A 17,730-nucleotide genomic window follows, 5' to 3' on the forward strand; every position below is an offset into this window, starting at 1 on the left:
CAGCTTTCCTGCAACAACTGCAGCCATTCAGGCAGACCCAAGCTGACTGTCCTGCCTTACTCTGAATGGAAGCTTCTGCCTTCCAGAAAGACATATATTTTTCTCGGTAGAATCTGACTTATTTTCTGCAAGTATCCAAAGATACTGCAGTTCTTTCCACCTAAAATACATTTTATCTCCTTAAAATGTCTCAGAGGTCTTAAACTATGGACCCAAAGATCTGGAAAATTCTAAGGAGAAATTTATCAGGCTCTGATTCTTCATATGATTCAAGTTTAAAATTCAGGTTGAATCAACGATCTGGTCTCATTGAGTGATTGGGTGAAGAGATGCAGAGGTTATTGTCCCTCTGTTACCAACCATGGAGTACTGATTGTGGCCAGCCATTCCAACCAGGAAACCCTGGTCTCACTGCTGGGAGCCAGACTAAGTTGTGACATGAGAACATGTGTGGGACCATTCCAGACACCATTGCCAACTTTCTCCTTGTAGAGGTGAGCTGAAGTTGTTCTGCATTCGAATGGAGAACCATGAACAATGCATGGCTACAATTTGTCAACTTTTCACGTGCATGGATTCCTTGGGCAATTCTGAGGAAACATTTGATGATCTTTGAAATAAGAGGAAAGTACAATATTTTGGATGGAACTTCAAGCTCACAAGTTTCACCAGTCCCAATAGTAACTGCGATTAAACAGCTTACCTTGAACTAGATTTTAGTTGTTCTTCTTGATGTTCCTTAATGCTGTGTAGTTCTGGTGGCACAAAGACTTCTTTGTTAATGTTGCTCACCCAGCTGTTCTTTGCTTTGTTTGATTTGTTCTGACTCACTTCAGCTGAAACACGAAACAAGAATATTGTTGTGTCCCATATGTTCAAACAGGATTTCTTAAGAGGCAAATACAAGTATTTGCATTCAGTCCTGCAGCTATTTCAGAAGTCGCTATACTTGAATTATGTACAGAAGCCAATCTGGTGCCTTCTGAAGAACGAGTTTTTTCAATACCAATGGAAATGTCACATACTGCTATGAGTCCTTCACTCTTCTACTCCAGGTACTTCTGCTCTAGACCTTGAAGTGATCCTAAATAGACAAGTTCTCTACAACAACTCTAGTAAAGCCTGATCCTGTAGTTCTTGCAGCTGGATAAATATTGAAAATACAACCTTTGTGGCCTGAGGAAACAAACAATTAAACCATAGGAAACTGAAAACACATTGAAGTTCAGTTAATCCAGTCAATTATTCTTTTCCTACAGCAGTAAATTGGAAGTTGGTCATAACTGTCATTTAAGCAGGTGACCAATCCTTTATGGGTACAATTACCACAAGTTAAGAAGTGTATATCAAAGAAAAAAAAATACAACCACAAAACCAAGCCCCACTCATTCAACAAATGCAAATACATTTGCATTTCTTTTTAGGGTGGGACAGAATCCTATTCTGATAACCATTTCAGAGTCAATGTTAGTTAACATTACTTCAGCTACTGCTTTTTGTATTTCTCCAGCTGTTTAGAAATAAGGAATTCCTTAATGTGTAAAAAGAAGCAAGATTTGTATTCTCACTTTTGCTATTCGTGATTGCAAGCAATAATATCTTGATATCTAATGAGTCATTGAAACCAAGCCATTGCATAGTTCTGAATGCACTATCACGCCCCTTTGTTCAAGTAATAAGAATGGGAATAATTAACTTTCCTTTAAGATAATACGGCTTTAAGTACTTTCCTTTAAACTATATGTTACTGTAAAATTTAGGTAGAATTTTACAACTGATTTTCCTAACCTTCAAGTCCGAAACCAGCCAAACCCACAACCACACTGCACTAAATACCTGAGAATTTTCACATTCTTTTCTGTTTCAGGCCTTTTCTTGTTAACTTAAAAACCCAAAACCATCACACAGTAACCTCAAACTGACTAAACTGCCATTGTCCAAACTCATCTCTGGGAATATAGGAGTTGAGAAGGTTGCAAGATTAGACACAGGAAAATAAGGCTAAATTGTAGTTACAAAACCTACAGAAAGTAGCAAGCTGTAGCCCATTCAGAGTATTGATAGAAGTACCTTACTTGCTTCACTATCACACAGTAAAATCCCTTATTAGAATTTAAAAGCATAAGGATTGCAAATTTCAGACAATCTGTGAGAATAATATGTCTTGCCCTTCTAAGTCAAAAGGATTTAGTAGAACTAGAGAAGGTTAAGAAGGGATGGGGGTCAATTTCTCTAAGGAAAAAAAAAATCACTTCTGTATGAAGGAAAATAAAATAGGCTGGGACTTTTCAGATTCAAAAGTCAGGTGCTGAGTGATTTATGATAGAGTTAATAATATAAGTCTATAAAAACCTATATACTATTTGCTTATGTGAATATAGATCAACTGTTCACCTTGTCTCCCAGGGATGATGTTAATGGCGATCAGTTCAAAACCAGAAAAGGAAAAGGGTACTTCTTATGTGAAAAACCTTCATTTTAAAATGCCTCGAGACAGAACACAGGGGATGTTAGAGGCCTGGCTTTGAAGAACTTCTTGAACAAATTAATGTGAGAAAAAATAATCCAGAAATGCCTCCTCTGTTTCAAAACATCTGAGGTACAACTGGCTGCAGGCTGGTCTGGCCTTGGAGCCTCCACGTGCTGCCAGGAGATGAGACTTTTAGTCTGGTTCAGTAGATCGGCTCTTATATTCTGTTCTTTTGTTTTATTTCTCTCCAAACAAAACGCTGGATTTGCTTCTGATATTAAACATAATGCGTGATCTTCCCACATTCTGTTTTTTCTAAACAAGTTTCTGAATATAATATTATCAAGTGAGCACCAAGCTTCTCAACTCAACTCAATTTACACTATGTACTCCTACCTATTTGTACTGCAGTCTGCAACTGTTACCCAGCACATGGACACAGTTGGCTTTAAGTAAAGTTTCTAACAGATGATTTGAGTGCACTCATCATGATGTGAGAGATGGTGGGTGCATTCAGAAATAACGTGGTCACAGGATACCAGTTAGAGCTGCTGGAGCTCCCAGCACAGATACTTCAGGAGTTACAACCTCTATCTCATGGTGCCCACCATTTCAAATCAACTTGAAGTACCTCTGGTGTCCTTACAACTAAAACAAAAAAATATAAATTAAGCCTCAGAATCTCAAACTGAGTGCACAAAATCTTGGAAATCCATAGTAAGGAGCAATTTCTCCTCAAACTGTTTATCTGCATGTTCCAGGGTAGCTCACAAACCTCAAAAATGGAAGTAAGAAGGCAATCCAGGAGTGCAGAAGCTTTTAGTCCTACACATAAACACAAGCCAGTCCCTCTTATTAGGAGTCATCACCCAGAATTCTCTCTTCAATACACTGGGGGAGGGGAAAGCTTACGGTATTGTATTTCACAGACAATAGTGTCTGAGGTTCACTAAGTAAGAGCCAGCCTTTCCAAAATAAAATATAAACCAAATGCTTACCAAGAGTGGCAGGCTTCCGTCGCATGGAGGCCCTAATAATATCTGCTCCGTGTATCTTATCTTTGTGCCTCTTTGATTTCGCTTCATAAAACCACTGCCCACTCATATTCTTTAGCTGAACATCATCTTGGACTTTTTCTGGTAAATGCCTGTGGAGGGGGAAAAAAATAAAATAAAAAATTAAAAAATGAGATACACACACAGTCTACTTACCTGTGTGAATAGAATGAAGGTCGGGGGAAGGTGTGTGAGTGTTTGGGGATTTTTGTTGGGTTTTTGTTGGGAGTTGGGTGTTGTTGGTTGGTTATATCTATACCTATATCTTGTTGTTCTTGTTTTTTAAACACCATTTCAGCATGTTATTTCTGTCTTCTGACCTGCTACTCTCCTTATTTAATTATGAAGGATGACAATGAGCTGGAAAGGGAAGAGCCTCAGCTTCAGTACCCTGAGAGCACCAGTCAAAGTAACCCTTGAAGAACCAATATGCTTTGCTCTGATAAACTTGCAAGCAGACACAGCCCTGGAGAAGTCTCCAGTATCTGCAGATCTTGACTTCTTGCCTCCAGTTTTCCAAGGTTATAGACAGAGATAAGCTAGCAGAGCAGTGTTAAGAGATCTGTGCTAAAATTAAGTTCATGGCTGTTTTGGGGCTGAGAAGGCACCTTTTCAGGCTGTTCATACAGCACTGCTTTTACACACACGTTCCAAAATTGCACTGGAAAGATGGTGCCATTTTTTTCCATAGGTTACACAAAAATCCTTATATGAATGCAATGAGTTACAACGGAAGACAGCATCACATGGAAGAAACAATAAAACAAGTTTGTGCAGTTTAATAGTTACGTGTATCCATCAAATGAACTGCAGCCATTTTAAATACTAAAAAGCAAATTCTTAATAATTTTATTTTAGGCTTCAGAGTCACCCTGATTTTATGAAGCATACTTTAACAGAAGGAAGAGTTGCTATCTGAAATTTGAGAGGTTGTTTTCTTTCCTCATTAGACATATAACACATACAGCATAAGCTTTTACATGGCCTGGAGACTAACCCACCTGCAGACCAGGAAGGTTACTGCACAGATTTAGAGAGTATTTAAACAAAAAAGTCAAGTCAAGCTTCACTTACCTTCTCCATTTATGCCCTTTCATTTACCAAATGAAGCTAATAACAGAACTCAAATGAGAAATCAAAACAGATCAAGTTACTCAGAGGCTTTTAGACTAAACACAGTCCGCGTTACTGTGGGATGGTGCCACAGGCCTGATGGCAAATCATAGAATGGTTTGGGTTGGAAGGGACTTTTAAAGATCATCTAGTCCAATCCCAAGGAGGTTCATGCCAGTTTTATATTGCTCATTACTTTAAGAGAAGGAACTTCTAGTGCAATCAAGTAGTTACTATGACAGTCCTTCTATTATAGGCTGCACATCTGGCTGTCAAGTACAGACAACCTTTTACAGCAGAGACAGGACACTGAGCCAGTCCCAACTCCTACAGGGGTCGTTTTCACCCATCACTCAACTTCTCCTTCATCCTCATATGGCCAGAAATGAAAAAGCTTATTTGAATGCATCAGCTATGTTAGAATTTGAATACCTAAACTTCTCTTTGAAAGTACTGTCAACAGTCAGTCCCTCCCAGGTGTGTGAACAACTTCTCTGTCTCAAATGAGCTACGTGCAGTTGAGGCTGCCAGGAGCTGAGGTCACCACTGCCATTTTTAGTGCCAAGATTCAACAGTCCATAGCATTACTGGGCAGTTTACAATTTGGCCCTCTCTGTCGCTTATAACTGTACTTCTCTAAGAGCCAAAACAGACACTTATGTGCTGCAGGTCTTCCTAGCTGGAACAGGAACACAGCAGTAACTTCCCTCTGTCCTCAAGCAAATACATGACTCAGGTCTGAGCCAGCTCCTCATTGCTCAGCCAGTTTATGAACACAGCCAGCAGGAATAGTGGAAATATAGCACGTAAGAACTTTTTAACACAGATGATTGCTTCTCCCTTTCACCTTCTTTTCTCATGTGTTGCTTGTCTTCTCAGAACAGATGCTCCTCAGGGCTAGGGACTGGCTTTTCAGCTATTTGCACAGCCCGCAAGGCAACAGAGCTCTGACCTCAGCTGGTGGTTTGGGGCAGTATGACAACACATGGCAAGGGAGGTTCTCTAGTGGGAAGGCACTGAGTCACAGGACAAGTATTCAAGGCCCTCACCTCATTTGCTTCAACCCTTTTATCCCAGACGCTGCTCAGACCTTTCCCCTTTTGTGCTCAACCACTGAAACTGGGCTGCGGTAGGAGACTTTACCAGTTAGCTCAGATGATAAATCACCATAGAAGTGGACAGGATCCCAGGGCTCTCAGCCATGTCAGCCTAATTACCTGATTGTTGGGCTCTCAGATCTGCAACTAATTAACATAAGCAGGACAGAGGCGTGGATTGGTCGTGGCTCTAGATTCTCATTAAATGTCACCTATGGCCAGTGCCACTGTCATTTGGGCTGGAAGTGAATGTCACGCACCTCACCCGCACCCATGCCTATGGAAGTTAGTGTAGCTCAACTCCACCAGCTCAACAGGCTTTCTGTACTTCAGGAAACAATTACACTTGCTAACAAAGGTATAAACATGCTCTCTATTTCCCCAGTATTTCCTTTACAAGTGATCCGTTTAGTGATTAGGCCTCTATGGCAAGAAGTGACACAAGCTCACAGCAGTTGACTTAAACTCTAATTCTTTTGCCTTCTCATCTTGACAACATTTGACCTTTGTTAGCTTGGCTTACTCATCTCTTCAAGAGAAGTATTAAGCCTCTCAGTCCCATCATTTTGAGGAATTAAGAGCAACAAAAATATTCACGCTATTCCCAGGCATTCGCCAGCCACTAATAAAGCAACAGATTTCCATGATCAGAAAGAAAATTAGTTCAAGGTCTTGGCTGGAAAAAAAGCTTTTAAGAAGCCTGTGTTCACCAACACATCATAGACTTGTGGCAAAACCAGCTGTTGAGGTTACAGCTGGGATTCCTTGCAATGCAACTTGAATTCTCAAGCTGTGCTGTGAGCAGCCCTTAGCAGTAATATCCAACTGCTCGCACTCGTGGGCCTGTTTCACAGCTAGGCATTAGATTTAGATTGCGGTTTACCTCAAAAGGAATTGTGAAGAAATCAGGCTGCAGCCATGATTTTCCACTGCTACGTACACCTCCCAGCACAGCACAACAAGGTCAGAAGCCAACAGTTGATTCCAAGCCAGCTCCCCAGTCAACAGAAAGAGACAAACCAAGTTGTCATTACATTCTTTTCCTCTTGGTGACCAAAGAACCAGTAGGCATCCAGATCAAGATTCAGATTGCAGGCTCAGTTCCCAGGTTTGCAAGTAGGAGAAAATTCAATATCAGCTTTACATATGATGTAGGCCTGTGTTCTGGAGTCCCTCAGTGGTCCATTGAAATGCCACTTGGTCTATGTTGCAGCTTTTGGAGTGAAACAGCCTGAAGTTATAACACAGCTAGTGCCTGTTTCTTCCATAGGAATATTAAACTCAAGAAAATGAAGGCACATTGTTACAAGGAATTCACTCTAAAATCTTTTTCTAAAATAAGCCTGAGTTCCCCTATTACTTAATATGATTTTTCCACTAGGCCTAGGTGAAATATTTTTGATGGCAAGATGACAAGTTTTTCATCCCACTAGGGCATTAAGTACACATGAAAATACATTGAACGAGTGTACAAAGCAATTGTCAAGCACTCTGTAAGCAAACAGAAAATCTACACTTGTATTAACCGAGCTGTATCTCCCCATCTCCAGAATATCTTATAGAGGGCTAAACCACGGGGCACCACTATAAGGCAGGAAATCAGCTCTGATATAATCAGAGCCTGTCAGCAAATCCAAAGTGCTTTATCTTATGCTTTGTAGCCCAGCATGATAGCACATTGCATTTTAGGGCAAGGTGATAATGGCTTCTGTTTCTTTTTTATTGAAACGCTATCTAGCAATACACACCTCTATCTAAAGCTGTTCAACTACACCTCCTCAGTGTCTCTTAATTCCTGCCCTTGTGCTCCCGCTTATTCATAGCCCATATTACTAAACCACCACAGAATTTGCAAGATATAACAACTGACATCTTAATAACTTCTTTTATTGCCTTATTCCTCAATCAACAGCTTCAACTGAGCTTTTCAGACAGGAGAGTTTGTGTGGCATCAGCACATTCTGGGACTTCTTGTGACAAACTAAGAAGCATTTAAATCCGGGTCTGTATTTGGTTTGAAGAGATTCATTGCCATCTCACACCCCCTATTCTGAACATAGGAAAATGCACCCCAGTGACTGATGGCAAAATAAATGTTTTTCAAAGCCTGATACCACCACCTTCACTACAAATTCACTTCTAAAACCTCCCTGCTACAAATGAAATACCAAACGAGTGAAGAAGGTGAAAGCAGAGAGGCTTTTGAGGAATTCAGCTTTAATTCTATTTGCTGTAAGGATAACAACAGACCCTAAACCAACAAAATACGACAAAGGATTTAGGTTCTAGGTTGCTTTCTGAGCACAAACACCTTCCAAAACTTATTGTAATATCACTCATGCAAGAACAGGAGTAAAAAAAAAAATATTAGACCAGGCATTATAAGTGTCAGACTTGCTGATTAGATTTTTTTCTTCTTGTTTGAGAATGGGAAACAGCCATAAAAGGTTTATAAGGCAAAAGAAGTAATCATTTAACCATTCCACCCTCCATAAGCACGCCTCTTTGGTCTGCACATATCTAGATAAGCTGTAGGCGAAAAATAAATCTGTTCTGGCATTTGTTAGACAACTACACCTAAAATATTTGTAATGAGCAGTCCTCAGTTGAGAATATGCACACATATTAAATTATTTCTTTTGAAAGTCATTTGATTGGTTTAACCAATAAAGCAATAAGCTTTTCGACTGGTTGAGGGCCATACTAGAAGAATAAAGGAAACCAATGGGGTTATGCACCCTTTCTCCATCCTTGTAATCATGATACTTCATCACCAACACCTCTTCAAAGAGACCCTTTGGGGGTCTCTTTGGATACCAAGGTTTTGGGCAGAATCACAGAATGTTAGGGATTGGAAGGGACCTTGAAAGATCATCTAGTCCAATCCCCCTGCTGGAGCAGGAACACCCAGATGAGATTACACAGGAAGGTGTTCAGGCAGGTATTGAATGCCTCTAGAGTAGGAAACTCCACAACCCCCCTGGGCAGCCTGTTCCAGTGTCTGTCACCCTCACTGATAAGTAGTTTCTTCTCAATTTTAAGTGGAACCTTTTGTGTTCCAGTTTGAACCCATTACCCCTTGTCCTACCATTGGTTGTCACCGAGAAGAGCCTGGCTCCATCCTCATGACACTCACTCTTTATATATCTGTAAACATTAATGAGGCCAACCCTCAGTCTCCTCTTCTCCAAGCTCCAGAGCCCCAGCTCCCTCAGCCTTTCCTCACACGGGAGATGCTCCACTCCCTTCAGCATCTTCATTGCCCTGTGCTGGACTCTCTCCAGCAGTTCCCTGTCCTGCTGGAACTGAGGGGCCCAGAACTGGACACAATATTCCAGGTGTGATCTCACCAGGGCAGAGTAGAGGGGAAGGAGAACCTCTCTGACCTACTGACCACCCCCCTTCTAATCCACCCTAGGATGCCATTGGCCTTCCTGGTCAATAGGTGTGTTAGGTCTACTAACAATACTCTGATTAATTAATCTCAGCTAGAGTCTTGCTTTTGGATCCTCAGAGAAGTAAATGGGCTGTAGTCAGCACAAGTCTTGATGGCTACCAGGACAAACTGACATTTATTCTGAAGTCAGAAGGGAAAACAGACACATTCAGGCCAGGAGCATTAAAATGAATGAGTTACATGCTCATAGGTGTGAGACAAGAAGAGAAAGAAGTGACAGCAGGCAGCTCTGTTGCTATTGAAACATGGTCTCCACTAGAATCTGGAACCAAAACCGTGACCGTAGCTTCTGTGCTGAGCAAGCGCTTGTGAAACACACTGACCAGCTTAATGCTGCTATACATCCTTTCTCCCCTATACGATGGCCACATATGTGTCATCAGACTGGCATGTTGTCCCCATAGTTCATTTAAACCATATATACCTTCTGCGCTGAAGCCAGAGTCCTTCATTTTTATATGCTTTTCTGCTACGTGACCTGCAGTTACACTCAGACTTATTCTCCTATTAGTAGCTGCGCTGTCAAGTTTGAGATAAGCTTCATTTTACAAGTAATCCATTATAAATCATGTAATTAGATACTCCCTATGCAGACACACAGAATACATACATTTATTTCGGCATTTCTTACTATATGGAAGCTTAATTTTATTCCATTCAGGAAATCTGTAGCAAGACTTTTGAGCTTACAGAGTACAGGATGTAGGAGTCTTTCAAGGTCTGTCAGCCTTCAGTTTCTATTAGCTTCCACTTGTTTCATTTCTATTGCAGCCTCCTACTGTTTAGTTTGCCTCCCAGTTTTAAAGGGTTTGCATAGAAGGTCCCCAGTGGCCTCCCCTCCCTTTTCATGCACTATCCAAATAAACCTGCCATGGAAAGTTAAAAAAATAAAGAAAGAAAGAACATCAAACAAACAAATCCACCACAAGGAGGGAACAGCTATCCTGTGACAACACATCTGTGGTATTAGAGTCAGCCTGGAGAGCAGTAGAGGACAACCTGAGTCTGGAGAGGAGAGGTTGCTAGAATGTATGTGCATTTGCTCACAGGTTCTGCTCAAACATAGCATTCCCAGTACTTTATAGGCTTTAAAAGTAGGCGTATAAAGCTTAAAAACAGCCCTGATCAAACAGCAACCCATAGGATACATACTGTAAGAGAGCAGAAGAGCCTGCATCATAGCTTTCCTCAAACTGTCAGCAAATTTATGCTGTGCTAAATAAGTTGCATTTTAGGATTTCAGGTGAGCTACAAATCAAGACTAATCTACTCTGAAGACAGAGGCTTCAGTTTGGCACTCAATAACACAGCACAGTCCCAGGTACAAATGTGGTAAGTTCTGCAAAGACAGTTTTTGTGCTGCAGTGAAGACCACACACTGAGGAGTACCCAATTTAGAGGTTAAAAAAGCCGTATTAGTATCCACTTTTTCCCTTAAGCGCACTCCTCTACCACACAAAACGAGCTCCATCCACCCTGCTGTATTAGCTCTTCTGAACAAGCATCACCCACTCAAAAAATCCATCTGCTACTAGTAGAAAAGTTAGCAATCGATACTGGGAAGAAAAGGTGTCAGCCCAGTTCCCAGTATAGTCCAATGCCATGTTCATTACCAAGGCCAGTAAATAAGGTCTTAACCCCAGTTATTTCACCAGATTAAGATGAGAACAGTCCTGCTTTTCTTACTGGCTCTTCACAGAGTGGGCTGAGATCAAGGTCGTTCGCTGTTACTTCGGTATTGTGAACCTGGCAGAAACCATAGGGGATGCAGAAAAACTTTCTGGAGGATATATACCCACTTATTTTTTTGTCTGTCCAGTGACAAACAAAGACTTAAGCAAAAAAGGAGTTCACTCAGAATAGGGTGGTCATTTGGGGGAAGGGGGGTTGGTGTTTGTTTGTTTTAAATAAATCTCTGGAGCACAACAACCAACCTCCCCACCAAACCCACAATAATTCTTATATCAGTTGGTTTTGTTAAAAAGGATAAATACTGGTACACATGTTTTGCAAGGGAATAAAACTGCTCTGTTTCCTGAACAGTCACTCTCTATTTGTTAAATCACACTTGGCGCTAAGCAATGTCTGTAAGGGGGAATTATTCCAGCAGACACGAGCATATCCTTTTCCACCCAAACAGGTGTGCCTTACACCCCAAAGAGGAATGTCTCATCTCAAGGTACTTAGGTACTTACATACCTGAGAAATCTGCAGCTGTGAGTGCCACCTGATACTTTGATTATTGCAAAATGCCTCAGAAATCCTGCCCCATTATCACATTAAACCAAGAATTTGAGAAAAAAATGCCATTTTTAAACTGCTAAATATACATATATATATATATAATTTTTTTAGACCAAGTTTAATTTATTTGAAAAGAGGTTGTTGCTGAATTGACATGCTGGACCTCCTCTGTCTTTGGCAATTGGAAATGTCTCTGAGCTACTTTCATTTCATGCAACCACTACCCAAAGCCAAGCAAAGGAAGGAAGGAATGGGCAGCAGGTAAGCACTGTCTTATCCTCCAGCTCCTTTGGGGGAATCCCCCAGGTTGTTCCCAGTTTGATGGAGCTACTTCTCCTTCAACAGACCTGCCCAGCTAGAAAGAAATCAGTCTGCTAAGGGCACAAGGAAAGAGTTTACAGGATGTCCCTGACCCGGCTGAAGACAATCTTCTAAGCACACACTCTCGCATATACGCTTTGACCATCAGTACATTATACTTACTAACAATTAAGCCTGTTAAAAGTTAATCAGAAGTCCCTGGTATGACCACTAGACACACATATATGATTTCAGAACTAGTTATAAAAATAGCATGAGTTTAATTTAATTAGCAATTAATTTCCACTTCTCCTATAATACGGCTGAGCGGTGTGTGAGCACAGATGCTCTGTTTGACAAGAGGAGATACTAATATCTCACCATTTGAATTTTCAGTGAAAGAGTCCAAGTCACTTAATTCTCAGTCTCTTGCAATTAATCCATCTGCAGAGTTTAATCACTAAGCGTAGAATTCATTTCAGATTTAAAAGCCTTGCTCACAATGTAAGCAAACTTCTCATTGACACAAATGTATGACCTAAAAATACTATTAAATATGCTGCAAAGCAAGTTCATTTTTTTTTTTCTAATGTGTTTTCAAAGTCAGCTTCACAAGAATTGTAGGCTTTATCTTCTTAGTCATCATACTTGCTTATTACTAGACTAATTTGAATCCACTAAGGCTTACGGATAACATCAGTACCCTGAGAAGAACCTTAGAATCATGTTACTAGAGGGGATGCTCTGACAGGATCTTAACATATCCTTACCTCTACATTTAGGGAGTGATTGCTATTTGTGGCATCCCTTGCCCAAACAAGCTTTCAATAAAGATTCAATGTGGCTCAGAAGGGATGATGACCAACCTAAGACACCTCAGTTAGACACACAAACACCATTCTGTTTACTGACCAGCCCCGACTGCAGAGCACATAGAGATATACCATGGTCTTGTGTTGCCTGTAAACCACATCTCTTCCGCATTACTTTTCCATTCATTTACAGATGCCCAAACTTTTATCATGAAATAATGCAAATAATATATATTAAGAGGTTTATAAGAAGAAGGGGTGGAGAACTGGTAAAATGATCATTTTTGCAGAGATTTAGCTTTAGAAAGAGTCCCTAGGTATTTGTATGGCAATGAAAAAGAGCAATATTTCAGAATTATAAAGTTATAATTGGTGCCTAGTTAGCTAACTATGCAGACACTACCCAGCTGCCACAGTCATCTGAGGGGATACTGAGGACACACCTGGGAAATTTCTAGAACCTTTGGAAAAAATACACTGGAGGTAGAGTGGGGAAAAATGGGTAACTTTTCAGAAACAAGGAGGTTAGCTTTGATAGCACCTTTAAGATGACATCTTTAAACTCTTCTGTCTTCAATCAGCCCTTTAAACTTGAATCAGCACCCATGTTCAAAACCACAGAATCATAGAATCATTTTGGTTGGAAGAGACCCTCAGGAACATCAAGTCCAACCATAACCTAACCTAACTCTAGCACTAAACGACCTAAGACGACCAAGAACCTGAAGTGAAGCCTCAAAATGGTTACATCTAACAGAAAAGTATTTTATGAAGATTTTAAAAATGTATTCTGGAGACTGTCATTGAATGTCATTTTCACACTACAATGGTAAGTCCAGTTTCCCCAATGCCAATATTCGGCTCACTCCAATACATTAAATACATCTCATCCTAAGAAACAATCAAACAAACAACAAAAAAAGCCTTCCTTCTAACAGTCTGCAATGTAAGGAAAACTGCCTTGAAAAACAACTGAAGAGGGTATCTATTAAAACTGACCGGAATCAAAAAACCATCTACGTTGGGGTTTCAACAGCCACACACAGAATGTTATCAGAAAGGTGAAGTGTACGTAGCACCCAGCAGAACCAGCCTGCTGAAGTTTTCTCTATTTTTGCAATGTAACACCAATGCATGTATTAAAGGGGTTTGGCACACAGTGCCACCACCCAGCACACAAACACAGAATTTCCCTATCGCTTACCCTCTTTCATTGTACGCAACGAGCAAACAATCCCCAGCACAGCCCATGAGAGCAATGCCAGGAGGTTCTGCGGGAAAGGGCCAAGAAGCCACAGCATGGAACCCTGGCACAAAGGCGACCACAACAGTTCTGTGTCTCAGACGTGCTGGTGCCAAGGGCTGGCTGCTACACCACACAAGAGTCACTCAGCCACAACCCAGGACTTGAGATATTTCTGTTCCGTGTTACTGTCTCCAGAAAAGGCCAAAAACTGTGTTAACTCTGAATTACACAACTGTAGAAAGAGTTTGGGGCTATGCAGGAGCTGCTGCCAGGGAATTCAGCTATGTGTGAGATTGCTGAACAGGAATGAGGACAACCAAATAAATAAGTCAGCAATATGCTGAAAAATGACTCCTAGTCTTGACAAGCTGTCACTCAGCTCTCCCATTTTATGCTGGTTTTCCTCCCCTGAGTAATATTGCCATTCAGGGGCTGGCAGCAGCTCCTGGGGTAATGAAGCAAAAAGAGATATTTCTTGCCCTAGGAATAAAAAAAGAAGGCAATGTGTTTTGATTTTCTTGCATCGCACCCTCTTGTCATCTGAGATTTCTTCATCATCCTTTTATCCATAAGAAGAAAATTTCAACATCCTTGTTCCTTTGGGACAGAGCTCAGAAGAGGTCAAAGAAGAAGCAGGCATGCTGTTCCCAAAAATATCAGCACAGTTTTAATACAGATAATCAATATTAGGAGCTATTAGCAGAGAAGGGACTTTATTGGGTGATTTGTAAAATTCCACTAAGATGTTGCTCAAAGAGGATTTTGTCATGTTACCAGTTTATCCCAGGAACATGGCACAGGTTATTAGGACACTTCTCAAAGCTCAGAATTTCTTTGATAGGGAAAAAGATCACATTAAAAGACTTGTTATATATACATACAAATAACACCTTGTCAGGGTGTGATGTTTGTATGATGACATTTGATCCCAGCTCTTGGAATCTTCCAGGTGTGCAAAGCTGCAGAATTCAAACCAAAATGTTGCATCTCCTTAGCTGAAGGTAGTGTTGTAATATATAATATACAAAAAGGAAGCTCCATATGCCACATTTAGGCAGAAAAATCAGTTCCATACATAAGCTTCCAGCTTTTCAGAAGCTATAATATTCAGAAACCAGAACAGACATTTTATTGTAGAAACAAACGTGTTGATTACAGGCTGCTACAACGTGCAGTCCCTTGCATTTTCCACCACACCCTCTTGAACTAGAATTACGAATGGCAAAAGTGAAGTTATACAGACAAAAATACTTGTCGACAGCCCTTTCAGACCACTACTGGGAGTGGGTTGTTTGATTGTCTGTTCCAGGAAGAGTTCCTTTCCCCAGATACTGTTTTCAAACTCACATCTACAATTACTTTCCCCAAGTTCTTTCAGATCTGGCACTGATGTACCCATTCAAAGATGAAAGCAAGTGTTTTCATACCTACAGTAAAGAAAATGCCCGTTTTATTACAGCAAAGTCAGTTTTCTGCCTTTTGAAGTAGGAGATAAATCTATATGGTGAAAACAACTCCTCAAGTTGCATTACAAAAAAAGCCTGATTACCAAAATCCTCATTCTTGAGCAGGTCACTGTCTGTATTAGCTGAAATCACTATTACACTGCTATTTGTACTTGTTTAAATGGCTCTGTCAAAGTCAAGTCATCCAGGCAACACTGCTTTCCACACATACACCTCTGTTCATGGCTGTTACCCCATGAGTTGCTCTAGGAAAATCTCCCAGCATGCAAAACACTCCAGAATAACAAAACATCCTTCCATTTGTGACACCACAAAGAAAAGAGGGAGCAATTTTCTGCTTTAGCCGCAGATTGCAAGAACTTCTCTTGGCAATGGAGCAGTGTTGGTACCTCCTCTGGACCACATCTCCAATGTTCCATGTATTTCTTCACTCAGACATGTTGCTGATTGTGTCTATACCGACTCTTTTGTTTGTTTGGGACACTGGTGCTCTTTCTGAAACAAATCCCCCCACTTATCACACATTAGTTCATTTTGCAGAGGTTTTGATACTTGCAGACTGAATCCTTTTCTAAGGAAACCAAGCCAGATGTATGTCAAGCCAGGTGCATACCGAGTGTGCTTGGCCCCTGGGGGAATTGTGAGGATCCAAATCAACAGTCTTTTGGCTAGTAATTAATTGTTTGTGTGGTAGATAAATTTCATCCAGACACTACACTAAATCTAGTCCAGAGTATAAACTATATATACTGTGGAATGTGGGGCCCTCAGCAACGACTGGTTTTGTCTACTCCTGTGCTCTGAGTAATTCAGCATACAAACTGGGTAGGTCTTCCCAGGACAGCCCAGGGCACTGTATCTCTTACCTGACTCTCTCTTCCTCAGCTCTTTTGAGCTCTGCATCCCGTTGCAGCACCTTCATTATTGCCTCTTGTTCCTCCTCTGTTAGGAAGCTCAGGTCGATCATCTTCTTGTGTGTGGAGGGGTTGGCAAAGTGTCAGGAAGATCTTAAATCCTGCTGAGGAGAATAGTCTTGTAGTTTACTTTATAGGTATAGAAATACTTTTTCAGCGGGCACTGAGCAAGATGGACCAGGTCACAGTCAGTGGTCTAAAGAGCCCCAATATTGCTTTCTTGCAGTAGAGTATGTGCATGCTTCCCTAGATGAAAGATTTTTGGGAAAATGTTGCATTCCTGCTTGCCATTGCAATTATGTCTTCTCAGCTTGTCCTCTCAGCTCTGCATCCTACAACAACAGCTCATTGACACAGTATATCCAGCGTTTAAGGACAAACAAAATACCCCCTAAAAAAGAGACAAGGAAGAACAAGCTGTAATATGAGGGATCAGGGAAGTAGATTATGTATGCGTTTTTAATTAAAAGAAACAAGTCTTTCAGTGTAATTAAACTGCTTTGTGAAGTTCAAATGGTCACTTCAAGTCAGACCTGTTTTACAGGCCTCTTGTTCAAGTTGGCCATGAAAATAATATATTCCAATACAACAACTCACCCCCTAAAAAAAAGAATCTCGTGTCATTCAAATGATACATTTTAAAATAAGTGCATTTTATGTTGTCCTTTAAGTCAGCAGAACAATTTGGAGGAGAGGGAAAGGTACGGAGTGGGGAGGGTGAAATCAAGAACACTTAGCACATTCATGCATTTAAAATTCTTAAAGTGTAGTCACAAGTATTGACATTATATTTAAGAGAACACAAGAAGTCTGTGTCTATGAGTATCAGACACAGATAGACAAGAGCAAGATATCTCTGAAGAAAGATTCACTGCTGCTTGCAGCCCAGATTCACAGCAACGCTGCAGAGTGAGGCAACTCAACCTGCATCTCCAGTGTTCACCTCCCGCCAGTGTAGGCCTGGATCACATCCACGAAATCTCTTGACAAGAGCTAGAAGCTGGGTTTTGTGTATTTAAAGAAAGACTCTCTAAACTCCACAAACAGAAGACTTAATGAAAAAAAGAAAAGCACAACCACTTGGGCTAAAAGTCACGAGCTCGCCATTCTGGTTTACTTTTCATTAGCACATTTCTAGGACAGCATCTTGGGCAAGTCATCAACCAAACAGAGCAAAAGAATAATCTCATGAGGGCAGCCCATTGAACTTTTGGACCCTACTTCACTCCTACCAACCTGTGCCTTGCCCTCCACACCTATCTTCCCACTCCAAGTCTTCAAAGGCTCCTTTCCCCTTCCAGGAGATCAGAAAGGCAGCAGTCACCACAAGCCCTGGAGGAAAAGCCCCAAGGAAGCAGTCAGAACCCTACTAAACGTAACACGTTGCAGCAGTGAGATGGGAGGTGTCTGGGAATGTGCTAAAGGAATTTGTGTGCTCCAGTTCAAGACTTGGGGAGCATGTTCTCAAATCAGTGCAATGCTTCTTTCTGCAGGATTTAGCCTGCCATTTCTAACAAAAACATGTATCGCTCATAAAAGCTTCTCACATGCTACTC

The 17,730-nt window shown here is 40.9% G+C and overlaps 1 protein-coding gene across 1 annotated transcript in view; it reads right to left on the reverse strand.

Moving 5' to 3' along the window:
* Positions 1-16,227, reverse strand: part of SYTL2 (synaptotagmin like 2) — a gene marked incomplete at both ends in the record, with an annotated part of 45,041 nt that extends 28,814 nt beyond the window's left edge. Inside the window, 3 exons of the mRNA XM_080351955.1 lie at positions 704-836; positions 3,469-3,617; positions 16,127-16,227. Of these exons, the coding sequence (XP_080208081.1) occupies positions 704-836; positions 3,469-3,617; positions 16,127-16,227 (383 nt within the window). The remainder of the gene's footprint in view (positions 1-703; positions 837-3,468; positions 3,618-16,126) is intronic.
* Between the last annotated feature and the right edge of the window lie 1,503 nt (positions 16,228-17,730).

This window comes from Nesoenas mayeri (genome assembly GCF_963082525.1).
Source record: "Nesoenas mayeri genome assembly, chromosome: 1".
Taxonomy (NCBI): domain Eukaryota; kingdom Metazoa; phylum Chordata; class Aves; order Columbiformes; family Columbidae; genus Nesoenas; species Nesoenas mayeri.